This window comes from Scyliorhinus canicula, unplaced genomic scaffold (genome assembly GCF_902713615.1).
Source record: "Scyliorhinus canicula unplaced genomic scaffold, sScyCan1.1, whole genome shotgun sequence".
Taxonomy (NCBI): domain Eukaryota; kingdom Metazoa; phylum Chordata; class Chondrichthyes; order Carcharhiniformes; family Scyliorhinidae; genus Scyliorhinus; species Scyliorhinus canicula.
Genome location: NW_024055442.1, coordinates 24,836 through 45,066, shown reverse-complemented (window position 1 = coordinate 45,066; position 20,231 = coordinate 24,836). Strand labels below are relative to the sequence as shown.

The 20,231-nt window shown below is 50.6% G+C and overlaps 1 protein-coding gene across 2 annotated transcripts; it reads left to right on the top strand.

Moving 5' to 3' along the window:
- Positions 1–3,438: 3,438 nt before the first annotated feature.
- On the top strand, positions 3,439–6,655 carry LOC119959434 (gastrula zinc finger protein XlCGF71.1-like). 2 transcript variants are annotated; one of them, XM_038787707.1, is made up of 3 exons: positions 3,439–3,459; positions 4,507–4,622; positions 5,409–6,655. In XM_038787707.1, the coding sequence occupies exon 3, from the start codon at positions 5,553–5,555 to the stop codon at positions 6,309–6,311; it is 759 nt and encodes a 252-aa protein (XP_038643635.1). In that variant the 5' UTR covers positions 3,439–3,459; positions 4,507–4,622; positions 5,409–5,552; the 3' UTR covers positions 6,312–6,655. The 2 variants fall into 2 exon arrangements, with proteins under 2 accessions (XP_038643635.1, XP_038643636.1); XM_038787708.1 differs by lacking the exon at positions 3,439–3,459 and having other exon boundaries at positions 4,499–4,622.
- Positions 6,656–20,231: the final 13,576 nt, after the last annotated feature.

The window sequence follows — 20,231 nt, the reverse complement described above, 5'->3', positions numbered from 1 at the left end:
GTATTTTGTGGTCTCCACTCCGGAAGTGGGAGGGGGGATAGGTGGTGGTGGTGGGGGGGAGGGGGGGGGGCAGTGTCTGATTATTGGTATTTGGGGTGCCTGGCAGTGTCTGATTATTGGTATTTGGGGTGCAGGTGGACCAAAATTGGGCAGGGCTTCGGAAGTTTAACTTCACTTATTTTGTGAGGAGGGTGAAGGCTGATTTGCTGAGGTGGGACAATCTCCCTGTCATTGGCAGGCCAGATGCAGGCAGTAAAGATGAATGTTTTGCAGCGATTCCTGCTTTTGTTTCAGTGCCTGCCGGTCTTTTTGCTCAAAGCGTTTTTTAGGAGGCTCGACAGACGGATCTCCTTGTTTGTTTGGGCGGGAAGGTGGCGAGGATTAGGAAGGAAATACTGCAGAGGGGGTTAGGCATCCTAAATTTGTTGTATTCTTATTGAGCGGCAAATGCAGAGAAGGTTCGGCATTGGAGTAGGGTGGGGGGGGGGGGGGGGGGGCTTTGCGGATGAGGACGGAGGCAGGCTCTTGCAGGGGTCGGGGTTACATGTGCTGTCAACGGTGCTATTCCCGATGGCCCCAGGGAAGAAGACGGTGAGTCCAGTGGTGGTTGCCACGTTGAAGATCTGGAGGCAGTTTAGACAGCAGAGCTAGTTTGGAGAGATGCCAATCAGAGGGAATCATGCGTTAGAGCCGGGGAGGATAGATGCAAGGTTTCGGGGATGGCAAGGGAGGGGGATTAAGGAAATGAAGGATTTTCTTGGAGGGCGATTTGCGAGTTTGGAGGAGTTGGATGAGACGTTTGGGCTGGCAAAAGCTTTAGGTATCTACAGGTGCAGGACTTTGCGAAGAAGGCCTTCCCGCTTGCACCTGCCTTGTTGCTGGAGGCAGTGCTGTCAGAGGGGGATTTGTCTCGGCAATTTACGGGAGAGTCTTGGAGGAGGTTGGGGTGTCCATGGAGGAGGTTAAGGTGAAGTGGGAAGAAGAATTGGGTGGTGCTGGAGGAGGGTCTATGGTGCGATGTGCTGTGGAGGGTAAATGCCTCGAATACATGTGCGAGACCTGGGCTGATACAGCTAAAGGTAGTGTACAGGGCACACCTCACAAACTTAGGATGAGCCAGCTGTTTGAAGGGTTGGAGGATGCCTGTGAACAATGTGGGAGGGAGTCTGCGAATCACCTACATATATTTGGTCCTTCCCAAAGCTGGAAAGATTTTGGAGGATGGTGTTCAGCACCGTGTTGGGGGTTTTACGTGTGGACGTGGATCCCGGTCCCTGACAAGCCATATTTGCGGGTTTCAGAAGAGCCAGAGCTGTAGGCGGGTGCAGGGGCAGATGTTCTAGCCTTCACCTCGCTGATTGCTCGCAGGTTGGTCTTGTTGGGGTGGAGGTCAGCTTCTTCATCCTGTGCCTCGGTGTGGCAGGGGGGTGGGGGGGGGGGGGGGGACCTCATGGGGCTCCTGACCCTGGAAAAGGTAACGTTTTCTCTGAAGGGGCGACTGGTGGGTTCCACAAATGTTGGGGTTTGTTCATCATGCATTTTCGGGAGTTGGTTACCATTGACTGTTGTGGGGTCGGGGTTTGTGGGGTTGTTTTATGTTGTAAAACTCTTGAAAATTTTTTGAATAGAAACATTTTCAAAAACGAAATCCTTGAGGAAGGAGCAGTGCTCCAAAATCTTGTGTTTGAAACAAACCAGTTGGACTTTAACGTGGTGTGGTAAGACTTTTTACTGTGCCCTATTGTAGGACAACTGTCATGGTGTGTATTTGCTAAGGATACTACAACTGTTATGGAGAATCAAACACACAGCTCCAGTCTGGTACAGACCTTGTTCATAAACCCGAGACCTGATCACATAAAGTCCAGCCTAGTCGAACAGTCGATGGTAGCCATGATGTGGAGATGCCGGCGTTGGAGTGGGGTGAACTTAGTAACAAGTCTTACAACACCAGGTTAAAGTCCAACAGGTTTGTTTCAAACACGAGCTTTCAGAGCATTGCTTCTTCCTCAGGTGACTCACCTGAAGAAGGAGCTGCGCTCCGAAAGCTCGTGTTTGAAACAAACCTGTTGTACTTTAACCTGGTGTTGTAAGACTTCTTACTGCAGTAGAACAATGGTTTGGCTTTAACAGGTACATTGGGCATGGCCTCTGACAAGTACATGGGAGTTTTTTGATTGCTGAAACATCCGGCTGGGTCACTGTCTGTGTGGAGTCTGCACGTCCTCCCTGTGTGTGCGTGGGTTTCCTCCGGGTGCTCCGGTTTCATCCCACAGTCCAAAGATGTGCGGGTTAGGTGGATTGGCCATGCTAAATTGCCCGTAGTGTCCTAAAAAGTAAGGTTGGGGGGGGGTTGTTGGGTATAGGGTGGATACGTGGGTTTGAGTAGGGTGATCATTGCTCGGCACAACATCGAGGGCCAAAGGGCCTGTTCTGTACTGTTCTATGTTCTATCCCAGTCAAGTGATAATTCTGAAGATTCAGGATATCAATACCTTTTCTTTGTAATTCCACAATTCACCCACTCTGAACACACCGGAATCCTCCCTTGGCCCTTTGTTATTAAAGTCAGTGCAGTAGGTGGGATCTGGAGACATATTCAGTTAAACTCTATCAGGGTCTGACACTGCTAGCCAATATGATGAGCCAAATGGTTTCCCTCTGTGCATTATCATTCAACAAAACAATGAATATTCAGTATTATGAACAGGGAGAGAAATCAGTAACTGCAATTGAACCCAGCAAGAGCTAGCACCGGCAGGGTACATAAGAACATAAGAACATAAGAACTAGGAGCAGGAGTAGGCCATCTGGCCCCTCGAGCCTGCTCCGCCATTCAATTAGATCATGGCTGATCTTTTGTGGACTCAGCTCCACTTTCCGGCCCGAACACCATAACCCTTAATCCCTTTATTCTTCAAAAAACTATCTATCTTTACCTTAAAAACATGTAATGAAGGAGCCTCAACTGCTTCACTGGGCAAGGAATTCCATAGATTCACAACCCTTTGGGTGAAGAAGTTCCTCCTAAACTCAGTTCTAAATCTACTTCCCCTTATTTTGAGGCTATGCCCCCTAGTTCTGCTGTCACCCGCCAGTGGAAACAACCTGCCCGCATCTATCCTATCTATTCCCTTCATAGAGAGAGAAGAAACAGTAGAAAAGCTTTAAAACCTCGACATAGGCACACACAGAACTCTAACACATGTAATATAGATCATCAATTCATAATCATTTATGATTTTTGAAAATTAGTTGAGGTCAAATGGCAAAATTGTTATTTTGTATTAGTTGTTTGAGGTTTGAATGGTGCAGATATTACCCAACATCCATTGCGGCGGTGAATGTGCCCTATTCATTCCACAGGAGCCCAGTACGCAGGCGCAGTATTGTATCTGGAGCATGCGCGCTGCCATCCTGCTCGAAGCTCTGCGAGCGCTGAAGGGGCTGTTTCCGCGGGTGAGCGGCGGTCGGACGGAGGGAGGAATGGAGCCGGGAACCGGGGGGAAGGGAGGGAGCGGAGGCTTCATAAACACCCGGGAAAGGCCCTCGGCAGGAAGAGACCCTGCAGGCCCCGTGTTTGCAGCTGATGGGCTTTTATCCAGATCGGGCCCAGTTCCATTGTCCCCATCTTCGTTCAGCGGGGAGCAGAGCGCATGAGTGGCCATCTTGGTGCCGTCACGGAAAGTAGGAGGAGCTTCAGGGTTCTGGTGACCAGGAGAGAAAATGTTTGACTCATTGATTGAATGGTCCGGGAGAACGGACGCCCTCTTCAGGGTGAGGGCGGGGGGAGGGGAATTGCTGCAAAGCGCATGTGCGCCCATCCCAATAATAGAAGAATAAGATTATCAGAATTATTAGCAGTAAGAGGCCATTCGGACAATTGTGGCTCATTTGATCATTGTCTTAACTCCATTTTCCTTCAGACAATGAACCTTCTTCACCTTTTACTCCCCTGCCAGTAAAAATGGTGTATAATGCAGCCTTGAATAAATTCAATGGCCACGCCTCCACTGCTCACTGGGCAGAGAATTCCACCGGCTACTGGCCCTCTGAGAGAAGCAATTTCTCCTCATTTCTGTCTTAGACACTGATTTTTAAACTTTCCTTGCAGTGGAAGATTCCCTGTTGAGGAGAAACATCCTTTCAGCACCTGTCAAGCACCCTCATAATCCTCTCTGCTGCTGTAAGATTACCTTTCATTTATCTAAAATACAATCAGTATATGCACACCCTGGCCAACCTTTCCATCATAAAACAAACCCCTTCATGCCAGGAATCAGCTTAGTGACCCTTGTCTGAACTGCTTCCAATGTAAGTGTATCCCATAGTAATCCTAGGCCAGGAAATGGGGAGAGAGTTTTTATGAATTTATATCTTGGACTTTGGAAACTCCGTTTACAGGGAGATAGATGGGGAGGATTTACACACAGCAATCTGAGATAAAGGAAAAATGTTACTCTCTGACCACAATTGACACATGACTCTTGTAATCTCATTTTGCAGGGAGTTAGAAGATTTGAAAACTGTGATTTTTCTCTGATTCCAGTGCTTCTGATATCTTTGCAGCTGCAGACTCCATAGAAGGTTTTACATTTGAAATCCGTGAAATTGTTCCAGAAGTGAGTATTATTGAGCATTCATCTATAATTTAGAGTTTTTAGAATTGTGCTTTGTTGTCTGCGCTCTGGTTTCTGGGCTCTGGGGCAGGTTTGTCTCCTTTACTGTGGATTTGAATCCAAGTTCACACATTGCTCTGTTTCAGCTCTGCCCTCCCTCATCACCTCTCTGCCATTGTTCAACTTCTGCCTCTCATAGGGTATTTATTTTAACCATGTTTAGTATTTTACTGTTATTTCTTCCAATGTGTCTGAATGAAGTTGTCACTGCAGCCCATCCCTTGGCTATATGCTGCTGATTTACCATCTTTATCTTCCCATGGTCAGGAATTGTTTTTCCTGCACTCGAGATAATTTCTCTTCTGTCCATCAGCTGACATTAACCATCAAATTCTGCACCATATTTATTCCCTGGAATTGAAGATTTGAGATTAGTATCAGACCAGCCATGAACTTATTAAATGGTGGAGCAGACTTGATGGGCTGAATGACCGTCTCCTGCTCCTATTTCTTGGGATGTCACAATATCTTGGTCAAGATCAGGAAATGCTGAGTGTCGATCTGTTGATCAACATGAATTAGCAGCTTCAGGAGAATAGGGAGGGTGAATATGGAGTGAGAATGGACGGACCAAGAGAGAGAGAGTGTGAGTTTGTACAGATGCGTGCGTGGAAATTTACAGCTTTTGGGGAGCGAGCGAGGAAAGCATGTTCCACTGCAACTAGAATTGTCTGTTCTGAATTTCTGAGCTGTACTGACCGTGATGACATTTGTAAACTCCTTTAACAGGATATTCAAAGGGGAAGATTTGCAGCAAGAAATCTCAAACCAAACCTCACATTGAGATCTAACAGAGACACTCGATTCGTTAGCACGGGGGAAAACATCGGCCGTTTTACCATCCGTGTGACTGGAAAAGCACCGAGACACACCATGGGGAAACCGTGGAAATGTGGGGATTGTGGGATGGAATTCATTTTCCCGTCTGTGCTGGAAACTCATCGACGTACTCACACCAGGGAGAGACTGTTCATTTGCTCTCAGTGTGGGAAGGGATTTACTGTTTCATCCAACCTGCTGACACAGCGGCGAGTTCGCACCGGGGAGACGCCATTCACCTGCTCAGTGTGTCGGCAAGGATTCATAGATTCATCCAACCTGCTGACACACCAGGGGGTTCACACTGAGGAGAAGCTGCTCACCTGCTCAGTGTTTGAGAAGGGATTTACTAATTCATCCAACTTGCTGACACACCAGCGAGTTCACACCGCAATGAGGCCATTCACCTGCAAAGTGTGCAGGAAGAGATTTATTAATTCATCCAACTTGGTAACACACCAGCGAATTCACACTGGGGAGAAGCCGTTTACCTGCTCTGTGTGTCGGAAGCGATTTGTTAATTCATCCAACTTGGTAACACACCAGCGACTTCACACTGGGGAGAGACCATTCACCTGCTCTGTGTGTCGGAAGGGATTTGTTAATTCATCCAACTTGGTAACACACCAGCGACTTCACACTGGGGAGAGACCATTCACCTGCTCTGTGTGTCAGAAGGGATTTGTTAATTCATCCAACCTGCTCAGATACCAGCGAGTTCACACTAAGGAGAAGCCGTTTTCCTGCTCCGTGTGTGGGAAAGGATTCAGTAGTACATCCTACCTGCAGAAACACCAGCGAGTTCACAAGTAATTACAGGGGTTGTATTCTGCTGATTTCTGCTGCTCTTTATCACATCCAGGATTGAACCATGGTCATTATGACAGTTGGTGAAGTGGGAGATCAGAAGGTTTCTCTGTGGGCTGGCCAGTCTTCCAATGTTCACTCCAGTCGGCTGATAGTCTTTGAGCGAGAGCACATTTCCATTGAAATGATCCACCGGAGCAGATGTAATACATTAATTTTATCTTGGACAGTACATAGGAACATAAGAATTAGTAGAAGTACACAATTCGGCCCTTCAAGCCTGCTCCGCTATTCAATCAGATCGCTCCGCTATTCAATCAGATCACGGCCAATCTGTTCCTCGTCTCAAATCCACCTCCCCATCTAGAACATAGAACATAGAACAGTACAGCACAGAACAGGCCCTTCGGCCCTCGATGTTGTGCCGAGCCATGATCACCCTACTCAAACCCACGTATCCACCCTATACCCGTAACCCAACAACCCCCCCCCCCCCCCCAACCTTACTTTTATAAGGACACTACGGGCAATTTAGCATGGCCAATCCACCTAACCCGCACATCTTTGGTTACATGTTCCCCATATCCCTTTAATCCATTTTTATAATCGGAAATCTATGTATCTTCTTCTTCAAACCATTTAATGACTCAAATTCCACTGCACTATGGGGCAGCGAGTTCCACAAATTGACCCAGATCCCTCTGTCCAACACATCTTGAATCTGCTTCCATTCAGATAATTGTCCTTTCTATTTTTCAGTCTAAATGGATAACCTGACACTTATCTACATTAAACTCCATCTGCCAAATTTTGGCCCAATCTCTGAGACTATCTATATCCGTCTATAAAATCTCCAGGACCTGATAATCTTCATCCCAAACTAGTTGAGGAAGTAGCTCTGGAAATAGGAGATCCAATGGTGGTAATTTTCCAAAATTCTTGTCGACTCTTGAATTGTTCCTACAGATTGGAGGATAGCGAATGTAATCCCGCTATTCAAAAGGGAGGTAGAGAGAAAACAGGGAACTATAGACCAGTGAGCCTGACATCAGTAGGAGGGAAGTTGCTGGAGTCCATTATCAAGGATTTCATAGCACAGCATTTGGAAAGCAGTGGTGTAATCGGACAAAGTCAGCATGGATTTACAAAAGGTAGCGTGCTCTTTCCAAGAGCCAGTGCTGACTCAATGGGCTGAATGGCCTCCTTCTGCACTGTAAATTCTATGATACTCGACAGACAAATACACAAACTTCAAGATAATGCCGAGAAAGAAGAATGGAAAAGAAGCGGGCCGCACTTACTCCTGGGACTCTGAGGCTTCTCAGGACTCGGTGGGCTGCAAGATGGCGGGGGCGAGTCCTCCTTCTCCAACGCTGAACACGCTGCCGACAGCAGCCGCATTGGAGCGGCTGAATTAGGAAAACACCGTCAGGGTTTGGCAGAGGAGCTGAAGATGTCAGTGGATGAATCTCTTGCTTATATGTCCGTGAAAATCGAAAATATGGGCAAAATTCTAGAAGCACCTGGATCCCAGTTACAAATACGGTGTTGTATCTGTAAAATCTTCTCTGACACTTTCAACCAGTGTATGAGTCAAAGGTTTTACCCAAATGTCTTTATTGTCGTGGCAAACAAAGGACTACACAATATAAAATCAAACTAACTTTATTTTTTTTTTTTTAATAATTTTTATTGAAGAAATTTTTCAAAATACAAACATCTTAACCCCCCCTACATTTACATTTAAATTATAACAAAACAAAGTCAAAGCCCCCTACTTAACAAAAAAAAAAAAAAAAAAGTCCCCCCCCACCCTACTCGCGCGTCCCCCCCCACCCCCCCCCCCCCCCCCCCCGCCGGCGAACCGACAGTCAGACCAACTTATCATTTCTAGCAGCGTCCTCGGGCAGGCCTTGCCCGTGCCACCACCGCTACCGTACTTCCTTCGTCGTTGTCCCCCCTCCCCCCCCCCCCCCCCCTCCCCCCCCCCTCCCTCCCGCCCTCCCCTCCCCTCCCGGGTTGCTGCTGTCACGGCCTCAGTTTCTATCTCTGATCTAAGAGGTCTAGGAAGGGTTGCCATCGCCTGAAAAACCCCTGCACCGACCCTCTCAGGGCGAATTTGATCCTTTCCAATTGGATGAAGTTTGCCATGTCGTTTAACCAGGTGTTAACACTCGGAGGCCTTTCGTCCCTCCACTGAATCAAGATCCTCCTCCGAGCCACCAAGGACGCAAAGGCTAGTATTCCAGCCTCCCTCGCCTCCTGTACCCCCGGTTCCACCCCAACCCCGAAGATCGCAAGTCCCCATCCTGGCTTGACCCTGGACCCACCACTCTCGACACCGTCCCTGCCACCCCCTTCCAGAACTCCTCCAGTGCCGGACAGGCCCAAAACATATGTGCATGATTCGCAGGGCTTCCCGAACATCTGATACACCTGTCTTCACCCCCGAAAAACCGACTCATCCTTGTCCCCGTCATGTGGGCTCTATGCAGTACCTTAAATTGAATGAGACTTAGTCTCGCACATGATGACGACGAGTTGACCCTCTCCAGGGCGTCTGCCCATGTCCCGTCCTCTATCTGTTCCCCAGCTCTAACTCCCACTTATCTTTCAGCTCCACCACCTCCTCCACCTCCTGCATAATCTTATAGATGTCCGAGATCTTCCCCTCCCCGACCCAGACCCCTGATAGCACCCTATCACTCACCCCCCTGTCGGGAAGCGCGGGGAACCCCTCTACCTGTCGTCTGGCAAATGCCTTCACTTGGAGGTACCTGAACGTGTTCCCCGGGGGGAGCCCAAATTTCTCCTCCAGCTCTCCCAAGCTCGCAAACCTCCCCTCTATAAACAAGTCCCTCAGTTGTCTAATACCCGCCCTCTGCCAGCTCTGGAATCCCCCTCCTGTATTTCCCGGCGCAAATCTGTGGTTCCCTCTTAGTGGTGCCCCTATCAGACCTCCCACTTCCCCCCTGTGTCGCCTCCACTGCCCCCAGATCTTGAGGGTGGCCGCCACCACCGGGCTCGTGGTATACCTCGTGGGAGGGAGCGGCCATGGTGCCGTTACCAGTGCCCCTAAGCTTATGTTGCCGCAGGACGCCCTCTCCATGCACTTCCAGGCTGCCCCCTCCCCTTCCATCATCCACTTTCGTACCATCGATGTATTTGCCGCCCAGTAATATCCTGAAAGGTTGGGTAACGCCAGCCCTCCACTATCCCTACTCCGCTCCAAAAAGACCCTTCTAACTCTCGGGGTGCCATGTGCCCACACATACCCCATGATACTACTCGTTACCTTCTTGAAAAAGGCCCTGGGGAGGAAGATGGGCAGACACTGGAACAAAAACAAGAACCTCGGGAGGACCGTCATTTTAACTGACTGCACCCTCCCTGCCAGCGACAGCGGCACCATGTCCCACCTCTTAAACTCCTCCTCCATCTGTTCCACCAGTCTGGAAAAGTTCAACTTGTGGAGGGTCCCCCAGTTCTTTGCCACCTGCACCCCCAAGTACCTAAAACTTTTAACTGCTCTTTTGAAGGGGAGCCTCCCAATTCCCTCCCCTTGGTCTCCCGGGTGTATTACAAAGACCTCACTTTTCCCCAGATTTAATTTATACCCCGAAAAGTCCCCGAACTCCGCTAGTATCCCCATTACCTCCGGCATTCCCCCCTCCGGGTCTGCCACATACAACAACAAATCATCCGCATAAAGCGAGACCCGATGTTCCTCCCCTCCCCTTGTCAGTCCTCTCCACCCCCCTGAACCCCTCAGTGCCATCGCCAACGGCTCAATCGCTAATGCAAAGAGTAAGGGGGATAGGGGACATCCCTGCCTAGTACCTCGATGGAGCCCAAAATATTCTGACCTCCTCCCGTTTGTTACCACTCTTGCCATCGGAGCTGAATAGAGCAGTTTTACCCACTTGATAAATCCCTCCCCAAACCCAAACCTTTCCAACGTCTCCCACAAGTATTCCCACTCCACCCTGTCAAATGCCTTCTCCGCGTCCAGCGCTACCACTATCTCCGCCTCCCCTTCCACTGCTGGCATCATAATCACATTTAACAATCTCCGGACATTTGTGTTAAGTTGGCGTCCCTTCACGAACCCCGTCTGGTCTTCATGGACTACCCCTGGCACACAGTCCTCTATCCTGGTTGCCAGGACCTTTGCTAACAGCTTGGCGTCAACATTTAGGAGGGAGATGGGCCTGTAGGACCCGCACTGGACCGGGTCCTTGTCCCGCTTCAAAATCAAGGAGATCAGGGCCTGCGACATTGTTGGGGGCAGAACCCCCCCCTCGCGCGCCTCATTAAAGGCTCTCACCAGCACTGGACCCACCAAGTCCACAAATTTCCTGTAAAACTCCACCGGGAACCCATCCGGCCCCGGCGCCTTCCCCGCCTGCATCTGGCCTATCCCTTTAATTAGCTCCTGCAGCTCTATCGGCGCCCCCAACCCTTCTACCAGCTCCTCCTGTACCTTTGGGAACCCCAATTTGTCGAGAAAGTTCATTCCCCCTCTCCTCTTCGGCGGTTCAGACCTATACAATTCCCTATAGAAGTCCCTAAAGACCCTATTCACCTCTTGCCCCTTCTGCACTACGTCCCCACCCCTCTCTCTCACTCCCCCAATCTCTCTGGCTGCATCTCGCTTACGAAGCTGGTGTGCCAGCATCCTGCTCGCCTTTTCCCCGTACTCATACGCCGCACCCTGCGCCCTTCTCCACTGCATTTCCGCCTTCCTAGTGGTCAGTAGGTCGAACCTGGCCTGCAAGCTACGCCGCTCCCTTAATAGCCCCTCCTCTGGTGCCGCCGCATATTTCCTATCTACTTCTAGGAGCTCCCCCACCAGCCTCTCCCTTTCCTGCCTCTCCTTCTCTCTGTGTGCCCTTATGGAGATCAGCTCTCCTCTAATCACTGCTTTCAAGGCCTCCCAGACCGTCCCCACCTGCACCTCACCTGTGTCATTCGTACCCAGATAGTTCTCAATGCCCGTTCTCACCCTTCTGCACACCTCTTCGTCCGCCAACAGCCCTACATCCAGGCGCCACAACGGGCGTTGATCCCGCGCCTCCCCCATGTCCACGTCCACCCAATGTGGTGCATGGTCCGATATCGCAATGGCCGAGTACTCCGTGTCCTGCACTCTCGGTATCAGCCCCCTGTTCAATACGAAAAAATTGATCCTAGAGTACACTCTGTGGACGTGGGAGAAAAAAGAATACTCCCTCGCCCTAGGCCTACCAAATCTCCATGGGTCTACCCCTCCCATCTGCTCCATGAACCCCCTTAACACCTCTGCCGCTGCCGGCCTCCTATTCGTCCTGGAACTCGATCTATCCAGCCCAGGGTCTAACACCGTATTAAAGTCCCCTCCCATGATCAGGCCCCCTGCCTCCAGTCCCGGGATGAGGCCCAGCAGGCGCCTCATAAAACCCGCGTCGTCCCAGTTCGGGGCATACACATTTACCAGTACCACATTCTCTCCCTGCAACCTACCCCTCACCATCACATACCTGCCCTCCTTATCTGCCACCACCTCTGCCGCCACAAACGACACCCTCTTTCCCACCAAAATCGCCACCCCCCGGTTCTTGATATCCAAGCCTGAGTGGAACACCTGTCCCACCCACCCCCTTCTCAGGCGGACCTGATCTGCTACCCTCAAATGAGTCTCCTACAGCATTGCTACATCAGCCTTCAGTCCCTTCAGGTGTGAGAAGACCCTTGATCTTTTAACCGGCCCATTCAGCCCCCTTACGTTCCACGTGATCAATCGGATCGCTGAGCGACCCGTCCCTACTCCCTGTCGATTAGCCATGTCTTGTCCCTTGCTCGCCCCAGGTCATCCCTCCTTTTCTGACCCGCTTCCCATAGCGATGGCCCCCCACCCCCCCGGCTCTCCCCTTCTCGTCCCTGGTCTTTCCAGCAGCAACCCGGTGTCCCCCCCAGCCCCCCCCCCCTTCTCCCCCCCCCCCCCCCCCCCCCTGGCTAGGACCCCATCTAGCCGCGATGTACCCAACATCGTACTCCCGAGAGTCAGCTGGTCTCCGCTGACCCGGCTGCTCCTACCACATTCCGACTCCTCCCGGTTCACCCCATCTGCGCCCGTGAAAGATCCCCTTAAAACCCCAGAGAAAGACCCGCATAATCAACCCGCTCCCCCCCGTCCCGTCTCCCCAACTTAACGATATATATACCCAATGGCAAATAAATACATAAATCCTTAACTACATACTTAAATAACAAAATAATTAACTAGCTATCAACTAACAGTGTGCTCAACCATCACCCTCCATCAAACAGTATAAATAACCGCAGATAACCATAACCCGAAAAGAAAGAAAGAACAAAAAAAAACCCCAAGCACCCAAAGGAAAAGGGTAAAAGGGGGTAAATAACTAAGGGAAATTGGAAACGGGAAGAAACACCCCATAAGAAGCCAACGACCCACAATAGAGATTTCAACAGTTCAAATATACAGAAACACCCAACAACTCGGAACCTTCAAGATATTCAGAAAAGTCAACCGTTCGAGAAAAAACACCCCAAACAATCCACGAAACTGTTACCCAGTTCCGACCTGGCCTGAAAAAGAAAAGGGCCACTTGCTCAATCAAGAGTCCCCAGGCGGCTACGACCGCTGGTGCTCCCAGGTTTTAGTTCGTGTCCAACTTTTCCTCTTGTACAAAGGTCCAGGCCTCCTCTGGGGACTCGAAATAATGATGTTGGTCCTTGTAGGTGACCCACAAGCGCGCCGGCTGCAGCATTCCAAATTTGATCTTTTTCGCGTGTAGCACCGCCTTTGTCCGGTTGTACCGGGCCCGCCGCTTTGCCACCTCCGCACTCCAGTCCTGGTACACCCTTACCGTCGAGTTCTGCCACTTGCTGCTTTTCTCCCTTTTTGCCCACCTCAGGACTTTCTCTCGATCACTTAGCCGCTGGAACCGCACCAGCACCGCCCTCGGGGGCTCATTTGCCCTAGGCCTCCTGGCCATGACCCGGTACGCCTCTTCCAGTTCCAGGGGCGCCGGACCGGCCCCTTCCCCCATCAGGGAGCTCAACATCTCCGCCACATATCCCGGGAGATCCGACCCCTCCAGGCCTTCTTCCAGGCCCAGGATCCTCAAATTCTTCCTCCTCATCCGAGTGTCCAGCTCCTCGAAGCGGCTCTGCCACTTCACGTGGAGTGCCTCGTGCACCTCCACCTTTGCCCCGATGACTGTGGCCTCCTCCTCCCTCGCGGTCATCTCCTGCTGCAGCTCTTTAATCGACGCCTCTTGGATCGCCTGGGCTCCCACCAACCTGGTGGCCGTCGCGTTCATGGACTCTAAGAGCTCCACTTTCATCTCCGTGAAAAAACGGAGGAGAGCGGCCTGCTGCTCCTCCGCCCATTTCTTCCATTCCTCCGGTGCGCCGCCGGCCGCCATTTTGATTTTCTTCCCCCGCTTTTTTTGGGGAGCTGCTGCCGTTTTTCTTGCCGCTCCACTCCGGGTACCGACCATAAAATCGGTCTAGTTCTCCTCAGGGGACCTTCCCCCACCGGGATTCGTCTTTACTGCACCTTTGGGGCCCTCCAGTTGGCCCGAAAACACCTTTGTCGCAGGAGCTTCCAAGTGTGCGACTTAGCTAGTCATAGCCGCAACCGGAAGTCCCCCAAACTAACTTTATTAAACAACAATATTTACCCTTGAGTTAACCCAATAACATTTACCAAAGCTGCCCAAGATTGGTTTCACTACCCGTAAAGATGACTCCGTTTGAGCCGTGGGTTTGATTCTCTGAATCTTTCAGGCCCGTCGTTGTGAAGGTGGGTCTCACACGCTGCTTGTTTCAACCTCTGGTCAGACGTCTCGATTGCCTCTGCGTGGAGTTTTCGCCACTGGTGTGTTTTGGGGCATCTACCTTTATCCCCCTCCCTCCCCACCTTTCCAGAAACATCTCTGGCTTCCGGCCAATGAGGTCTCTGGAGGGGGTCCAAACACCCACTGGGTTTCTTGATGTCCATGTGACAGGACACCGGGGCCCGCCCCCCAAGTGTCCATCTCCGGTGGTGCTGCTGCACAGAACCTGTTGCATAAGCCAACGGCAGGAACTGTGGGTGCCCGAGAATCTGGCTCGGTCTGGGCTACCCAACATAAATCGGTGTGTATGAAAGGAGCAATGATATCTTGATGTGTGATTGACATGGCAGCTCCAGACATGTTCTGGCAGTTTGTCTATGGGTTGTGTTTTGACTTTGGCCAAGTCCGAATTCCCATCAGCCTGCCTGAGGTTTGGACTGCACTTTAATTTAGAGTGTTCAATTCTTTAAGATATCCAATTTAATCGGGATCAAAACTAGGCCCTGTCAGGTTTCCACAATGGAAATTGCCTTATCTGATCACAGCGATTGGATTTCTTCATTAGAAACCAGTCTATCAGGGGGCGCGATGGAGGCTCCACTGGGTGGCAACCATCGGTTCATCCCGGGGAACACGGATGGGGGATTTAGGGGGTGGCAAAGAGCGGGCATCAGCAAATTGAGGGACCTGTTTATTGGCGGGAGGTTTGCGGGCCTGGGGGAACTGGAAGATAAATTTGGCCTTCCCCAGGGGAACATGTTCAGATACCTGCAGGTAAAGGCGTTTGCTAGGCGACAGGTAGAGGGATTCCCTTTGCTGCCCTCGCAGGGGACGATGGACAGAGCGCTTTCCGGGGTGTGGGTAGGAGAGGGGAAGGTGTCGGACATCTATAAGGTAATGCAGGAGGTGGAGGAGTCGTCAGTGGAGGAGCTGAAGGCTAAATGGGAGGAGGAACTCGGGGAGCAGATAGAGGACGGGACTTGGGCGGAGGCCTTGGAGAGAGTCAACTCTTCCTCCTCATGTGCGAGGCTTAGTCTCATCCAATTTAAGGTGCTGCACCGGGCCCACATGTCCGGGACTAGGATGAGTAGGTTCTTCGGGGGTGAGGACAGGTGCACCAGATGTTCGGGGAGTCCTGCGAACCACGCCCATATGTTCTGGGCATGCCCAGCACTGGAAGAATTCTGGAAGGGGGTGGTGGGGACGGTGTCGAGGGTGGTTGGATCCAGGGTCAAACCAGGGTGGGGACTCGCGATTTTTGGAGTTGCGGTAGAGCCGGGAGTGCAGGAGGCGAAAGAGGCCGGTGTCCTGGCCTTTGCGTCCCTAGTAGCCCGTCGAAGGATTCTGTTACAATGGAAGGATGCAAGGCCCCCAAGCGTGGAGACCTGGATCAGTGACATGGCGGGATTTATAAAATTGGAAAAGGTCAAATTTGCCCTGAGAGGATCAATACAAGGGTTCTATAAACGATGGCAGCCTTTTCTGGACATCCTGGCTCAGAGATAGGTAACTGGGTCAATAGCAGCAGCAACCCGGGGGGGGGGGGGGGGGGAGGGGGGTGCATTATTGTAGTGTTTATTCTGTAACTTTATAGTGTGTTAATTTGCGTTGTTGTTAAAATGCTGGGTTGTTCATGGGGATGGTGCGAATGTATATGATTGTTAATATTATTGTTATTTTCGGTATTTTACTAAGGTGCGTCAATGTTGTATAAAATCAAAATTTCTCAATAAAAATTATTTTAAAAAAAAAGAAACCAGTCTATCATCAGTGGTGGGAATTAATAACAGTCTAAGGGCTAAGTTGAATGACTTAGAAAATTGTTCGCGGAGGCAGAACACCCAGATCATGAGTCTGACTGAGGGGGTGGAGGGCAAACCCCCACGGAATATTTTACCAACATGATTTTGAAAATGATGGGTGAAAGTCTGCTCTCCCTCCCCCCGGATCATGCACCTCGTTCATTGCGATCGACACCTCGTGCTGGGGACCCCCGCATGCGGTTATTGTTCAGTTCCATAATTTTAAGGAGGAGGAACAGGTCCTTTGCTGGGCCAGGGAGCACTGGGAAGGCCTCTCCGTCCGGTTACAGCAGGACCCGAGTGCGAACCTGGTGAAGAAAAGGGGGCAGCCTGTAACGGGGTGAAATCCATTTTACATAAATGTTTCTCTGATTTGGCTCTGTGTGTCAGGGAAAAGGACCTTCAACTCTCCTGAAGAGGCAAATTACTTTGTTCAGAATCTCAATTAGAACTCTGTTTGATTCTCCTGATTGGAGTTATTCTGTGTTGTGACGTTCAGGAGTTCTTACTGTGTTGTCTGGATATATCAGAGTTACTGTGTTTGTCTGGATATATCAGAGTTACTGTGTTTGTCTGGATATATCAGAGTTACTGTGTTTGTCTGGATATATCAGAGTTACTGTGTTTGTCTGGATATATCAGAGTTACTGTGTTTGTCTGGATATATCAGAGTTACTCTGTGTTTTGAGGTTCAGGAGTTTTTACATTGTGTAAAATTTAGGGTATGAAGTTAATGTTGGGTATCAGACGTGTTGTACTTTTTCTCTTCGCACTCTGGTTGTATTGTGAATGATATCAGTGTAAGAGTTTTTCTTTGAATCTATGGTTGAGTGGAGACCCTCCCAGCTCAGGATGAGGTTAGCTGATGGGAGGGACGGCGAGGTGCTGGAGGGAGGGACGGCGAGGTGCTGGAGGGAGGGACGGCGAGGTGCTGGAGGGAGGGACGGCGAGGTGCTGGAGGGAGGGACGGCGAGGTGCTGGAGGGAGGGACGGCGAGGTGCTGACGGGAGGGACGGCGAGGTGCTGACGGGAGGGACGGCGAGGTGCTGACGAGAGGGATGGCGAGGTGCTGATGGGAAGGACGGCGAGGTGCTGATGGGAAGGACGGCAGAAAGGACCCACCAGTCAAACCGACCCATTTCACTTCTTAACACAGATGTTAAAACTGCTGGCTCAGGTCCTGGCTTCCCAAATGGAGCCCTGTCTCCCAATTATAGTGTCTGAGGATCGGAAAGGCTTTATTAAAGGCCAATAATTGCCAGCCAATGTCCGACACCTCTTAAACATTGTCCTTTTCCCCGCCGCTGCTCTGGAACCTGAAGTCAAAGTATCTTTAGATGCAGAGAAAGTATTGGATAGTGTGGAATGGAACTACCTCGGGGTGATTTAGTTTTCGTCCTAAATTTACCTCTTGCCCCTAAAGCCAACATCTGTACGAATACAGTATCTTTATAATACTTTCCAGTATGCGCTGTTGCCTTTCCCTGCTGCTCTTTGCATTTGCTATTGAATCTCTGTTGATAGTGTTGAGGTCATCCGATGAGTGGAAGGGTATCTGCCGGGGTCGAGTGGAGCACCGAGTATCACTCTACGCCGATGGTCTAATTCTGTATATTCCAGACCCTCTGTAGATAACATAATGAGGATACTCACAACATTCGGCACCATGCTATCTACTGGGTTTCCTTTTTGATAGGATATAATAGATTTTACGGGTGGCCCCAGAACCTGGCCCACTGGCAGCAATATTTGGAGTCTCGGACTTACCGGCTCCATTCGGGGGTTGGGGTGGACGTTCTCATCTTTGCTTCTTTGATAGTCAGGAGGCGAATATTGTTCAGTTAGAGATCTCCCACTCCACCTAAAGCACCCACATGGTTGGAGAATATGATATTGTTCCTACATCTGAAGACCAAATATACCATTCGGGGCTCAGAGGTTCTACCAGAGGTGGCCGCCATTCATCTCAATCTTTAAATAACTGGACACGGTGGAGGATTAAGGGGGTTAGGGTAAAATGGGGATAGTTTGATTGTTGTTATAAAGACATATGTAAGGGCAGCACGGTGGCCTAGTGGTTAGCACAACCGCCTCACGGCGCTGAGGTCCCAGGTTCGATCCCGGCTCTGGGTCACTGTCCGTGTGGAGTTTGCACATTCTCCCCGTGTCTGCGTGGGTTTCACCCCCACAACCCAAAAATGTGCAGAGTAGGTGGATTGGCCACTCTAAATTGCCCCTTAATAGAAAAAATAATTGGGTAATCTAAATTTATTTTTTAAAAAAATAAAGACATATGTATAAGACTTTTATGAATCTTTACTTATATATTCTGTATACTTGTCTGTTGATATTGTTGTTATTATTCATCTTTGGAAATTCAGTAAATATATTTTTCAAAAACGAAGTACTTTGTATCATTGTTCACCAGGGAGAAGGACATGACAGATGGTGAGGTCAGGGATGGGTGTGTGAACTCTCTTGAGAACATCAATTTATCAAAGGAGGAAGTGTTGAGTTTCCTAAATTGCATTAAGGTAGACATCCGGGGCCGAATGGGATCTATCCCAGGTCACTGCGGGAGGCAAGGGGAGAAATAGCTGGGATCTTAACAGATATCTTCATATCCTCTTTGATCACAGGTGTGGTTCCAGAGGACTGGGAATAGCCACTGTTGTTCCCTTGTTCAAGAAAGGAAGCAGGGATGGTCCAGCAAAGTATAGACTGGAGAGCCTGACATCAGTGATGGAGACGATTTTTGGAAAAAATGGGGCAGCACGGCAGCATGGTGGTTAGCATAAATGCTTCACAGCTCCAGGGTCCCAGTGTGCGTGGGTTTCCTCCGGGTGCTCCGGTTTCCTCCCACAGTCCAAAGATGTGAGGGTTAGGTGGATTGGCCATGCTAAATTGCCCGTAGTGTGCTAAAAAGTAAGGTTAAGTTGTTGGGTTACGGGTATAGGGTGGCTACGTGGGTTTGAGTAGGGTGATCATTGCTCGGCACAACATCGTGGGCCGAAGGGCCTGTTCTGTGCTGTACTGTTCTATTCTATTCTATTCTATACTGGGGGAGAAAATAAATGCACATTTGGAGGAAAATGGATTATTTAGTGACAGACAGCATGGTTTTAGAACATAGAACATACAGTGCAGAAGGAGGCCATTTGTCCATCAAGTCTGCACCGACCCACTTAAGCCCTCACTTACACCCTATCCCCGTAACCCAATAACCCCTCCTAACCTTTTTGGACACTAAGGGCAATTGATCATGGCCAATCCACCTAACCTGCAAGTCTTTGGACTGTGGGAGGAAACCGGAGCACCCAGAGGAAACCCACGCGGACGCGGGGAGAATGTGCAGACTCTGTATGGAGAGTAACCCAACGGGGAATCGAACCTGGGACCCTGGTGCTGTAAAGCCACAGTGCTAGCCACTGTGCTACCATACTGCCCTCAATGTATGGGGAACATTATGCCACCAATTTGATTGAGTTTTGAAACGGTGACAAAGAAAATTGATGGAATGGCTGTGGATGTAGTTTATATGGACTTTAGTCAGGGTGCTGACAAGGCCACATGGCAGACTGGTACAAAAACTAAAATCACTTGGGATTGGGGGTGGGCTGGCTGGATAGGATTGGGTGTGGGGGTGGGGGTGGGCCGGCTGGATGGGATCGGGGGTGGGCTGGATGGGATTGGGGGTGGGCCGGCTGGATGGGATTGGGGGGTGGGCCGGCTGGATGGGATTGGGGGTGTGGGTGGGCCGGCTGGATGGGATTGGGGGTGGGCCGGCTGGATGGGATTGGGGGTGTGGGTGGGCCGGCTGGATGGGATTGGGGGTGGGCCGGCTGGATGGGATTGGGGGTGTGGGTGGGCCGGCTGGATGGGATTGGGGGTGTGCCGGCTGGATGGGATTGGGGGTGGGCCGGCTGAATGGGATTGGGGGTGTGCCGGCTGGATGGGATTGGGGGTGGGCCGGCTGGATGGGATTGGGGGTGGGCCGGCTGGATGGGATTGGGGGTGGGCCGGCTGAATGGGATTGGGGGTGTGCCGGCTGGATGGGATTGGGGGTGGGCCGGCTGGATGGGATTGGGGGTGGGCCGGCTTGGTGGGATTGGGGGTGGGCCGGGTGGATGGGATTGGGGGTGGGCCGGCTGGATGGGATTGGGGGTGGGCTGGCTGGATGGGATCGGGGGTGGGCCGGCTGGATGGATATAGAACTGGCTCGGTTATAGTAGACAGAGTAGATGTGGAAGGGTATTTTTCAGAATGGAGATCTGTAG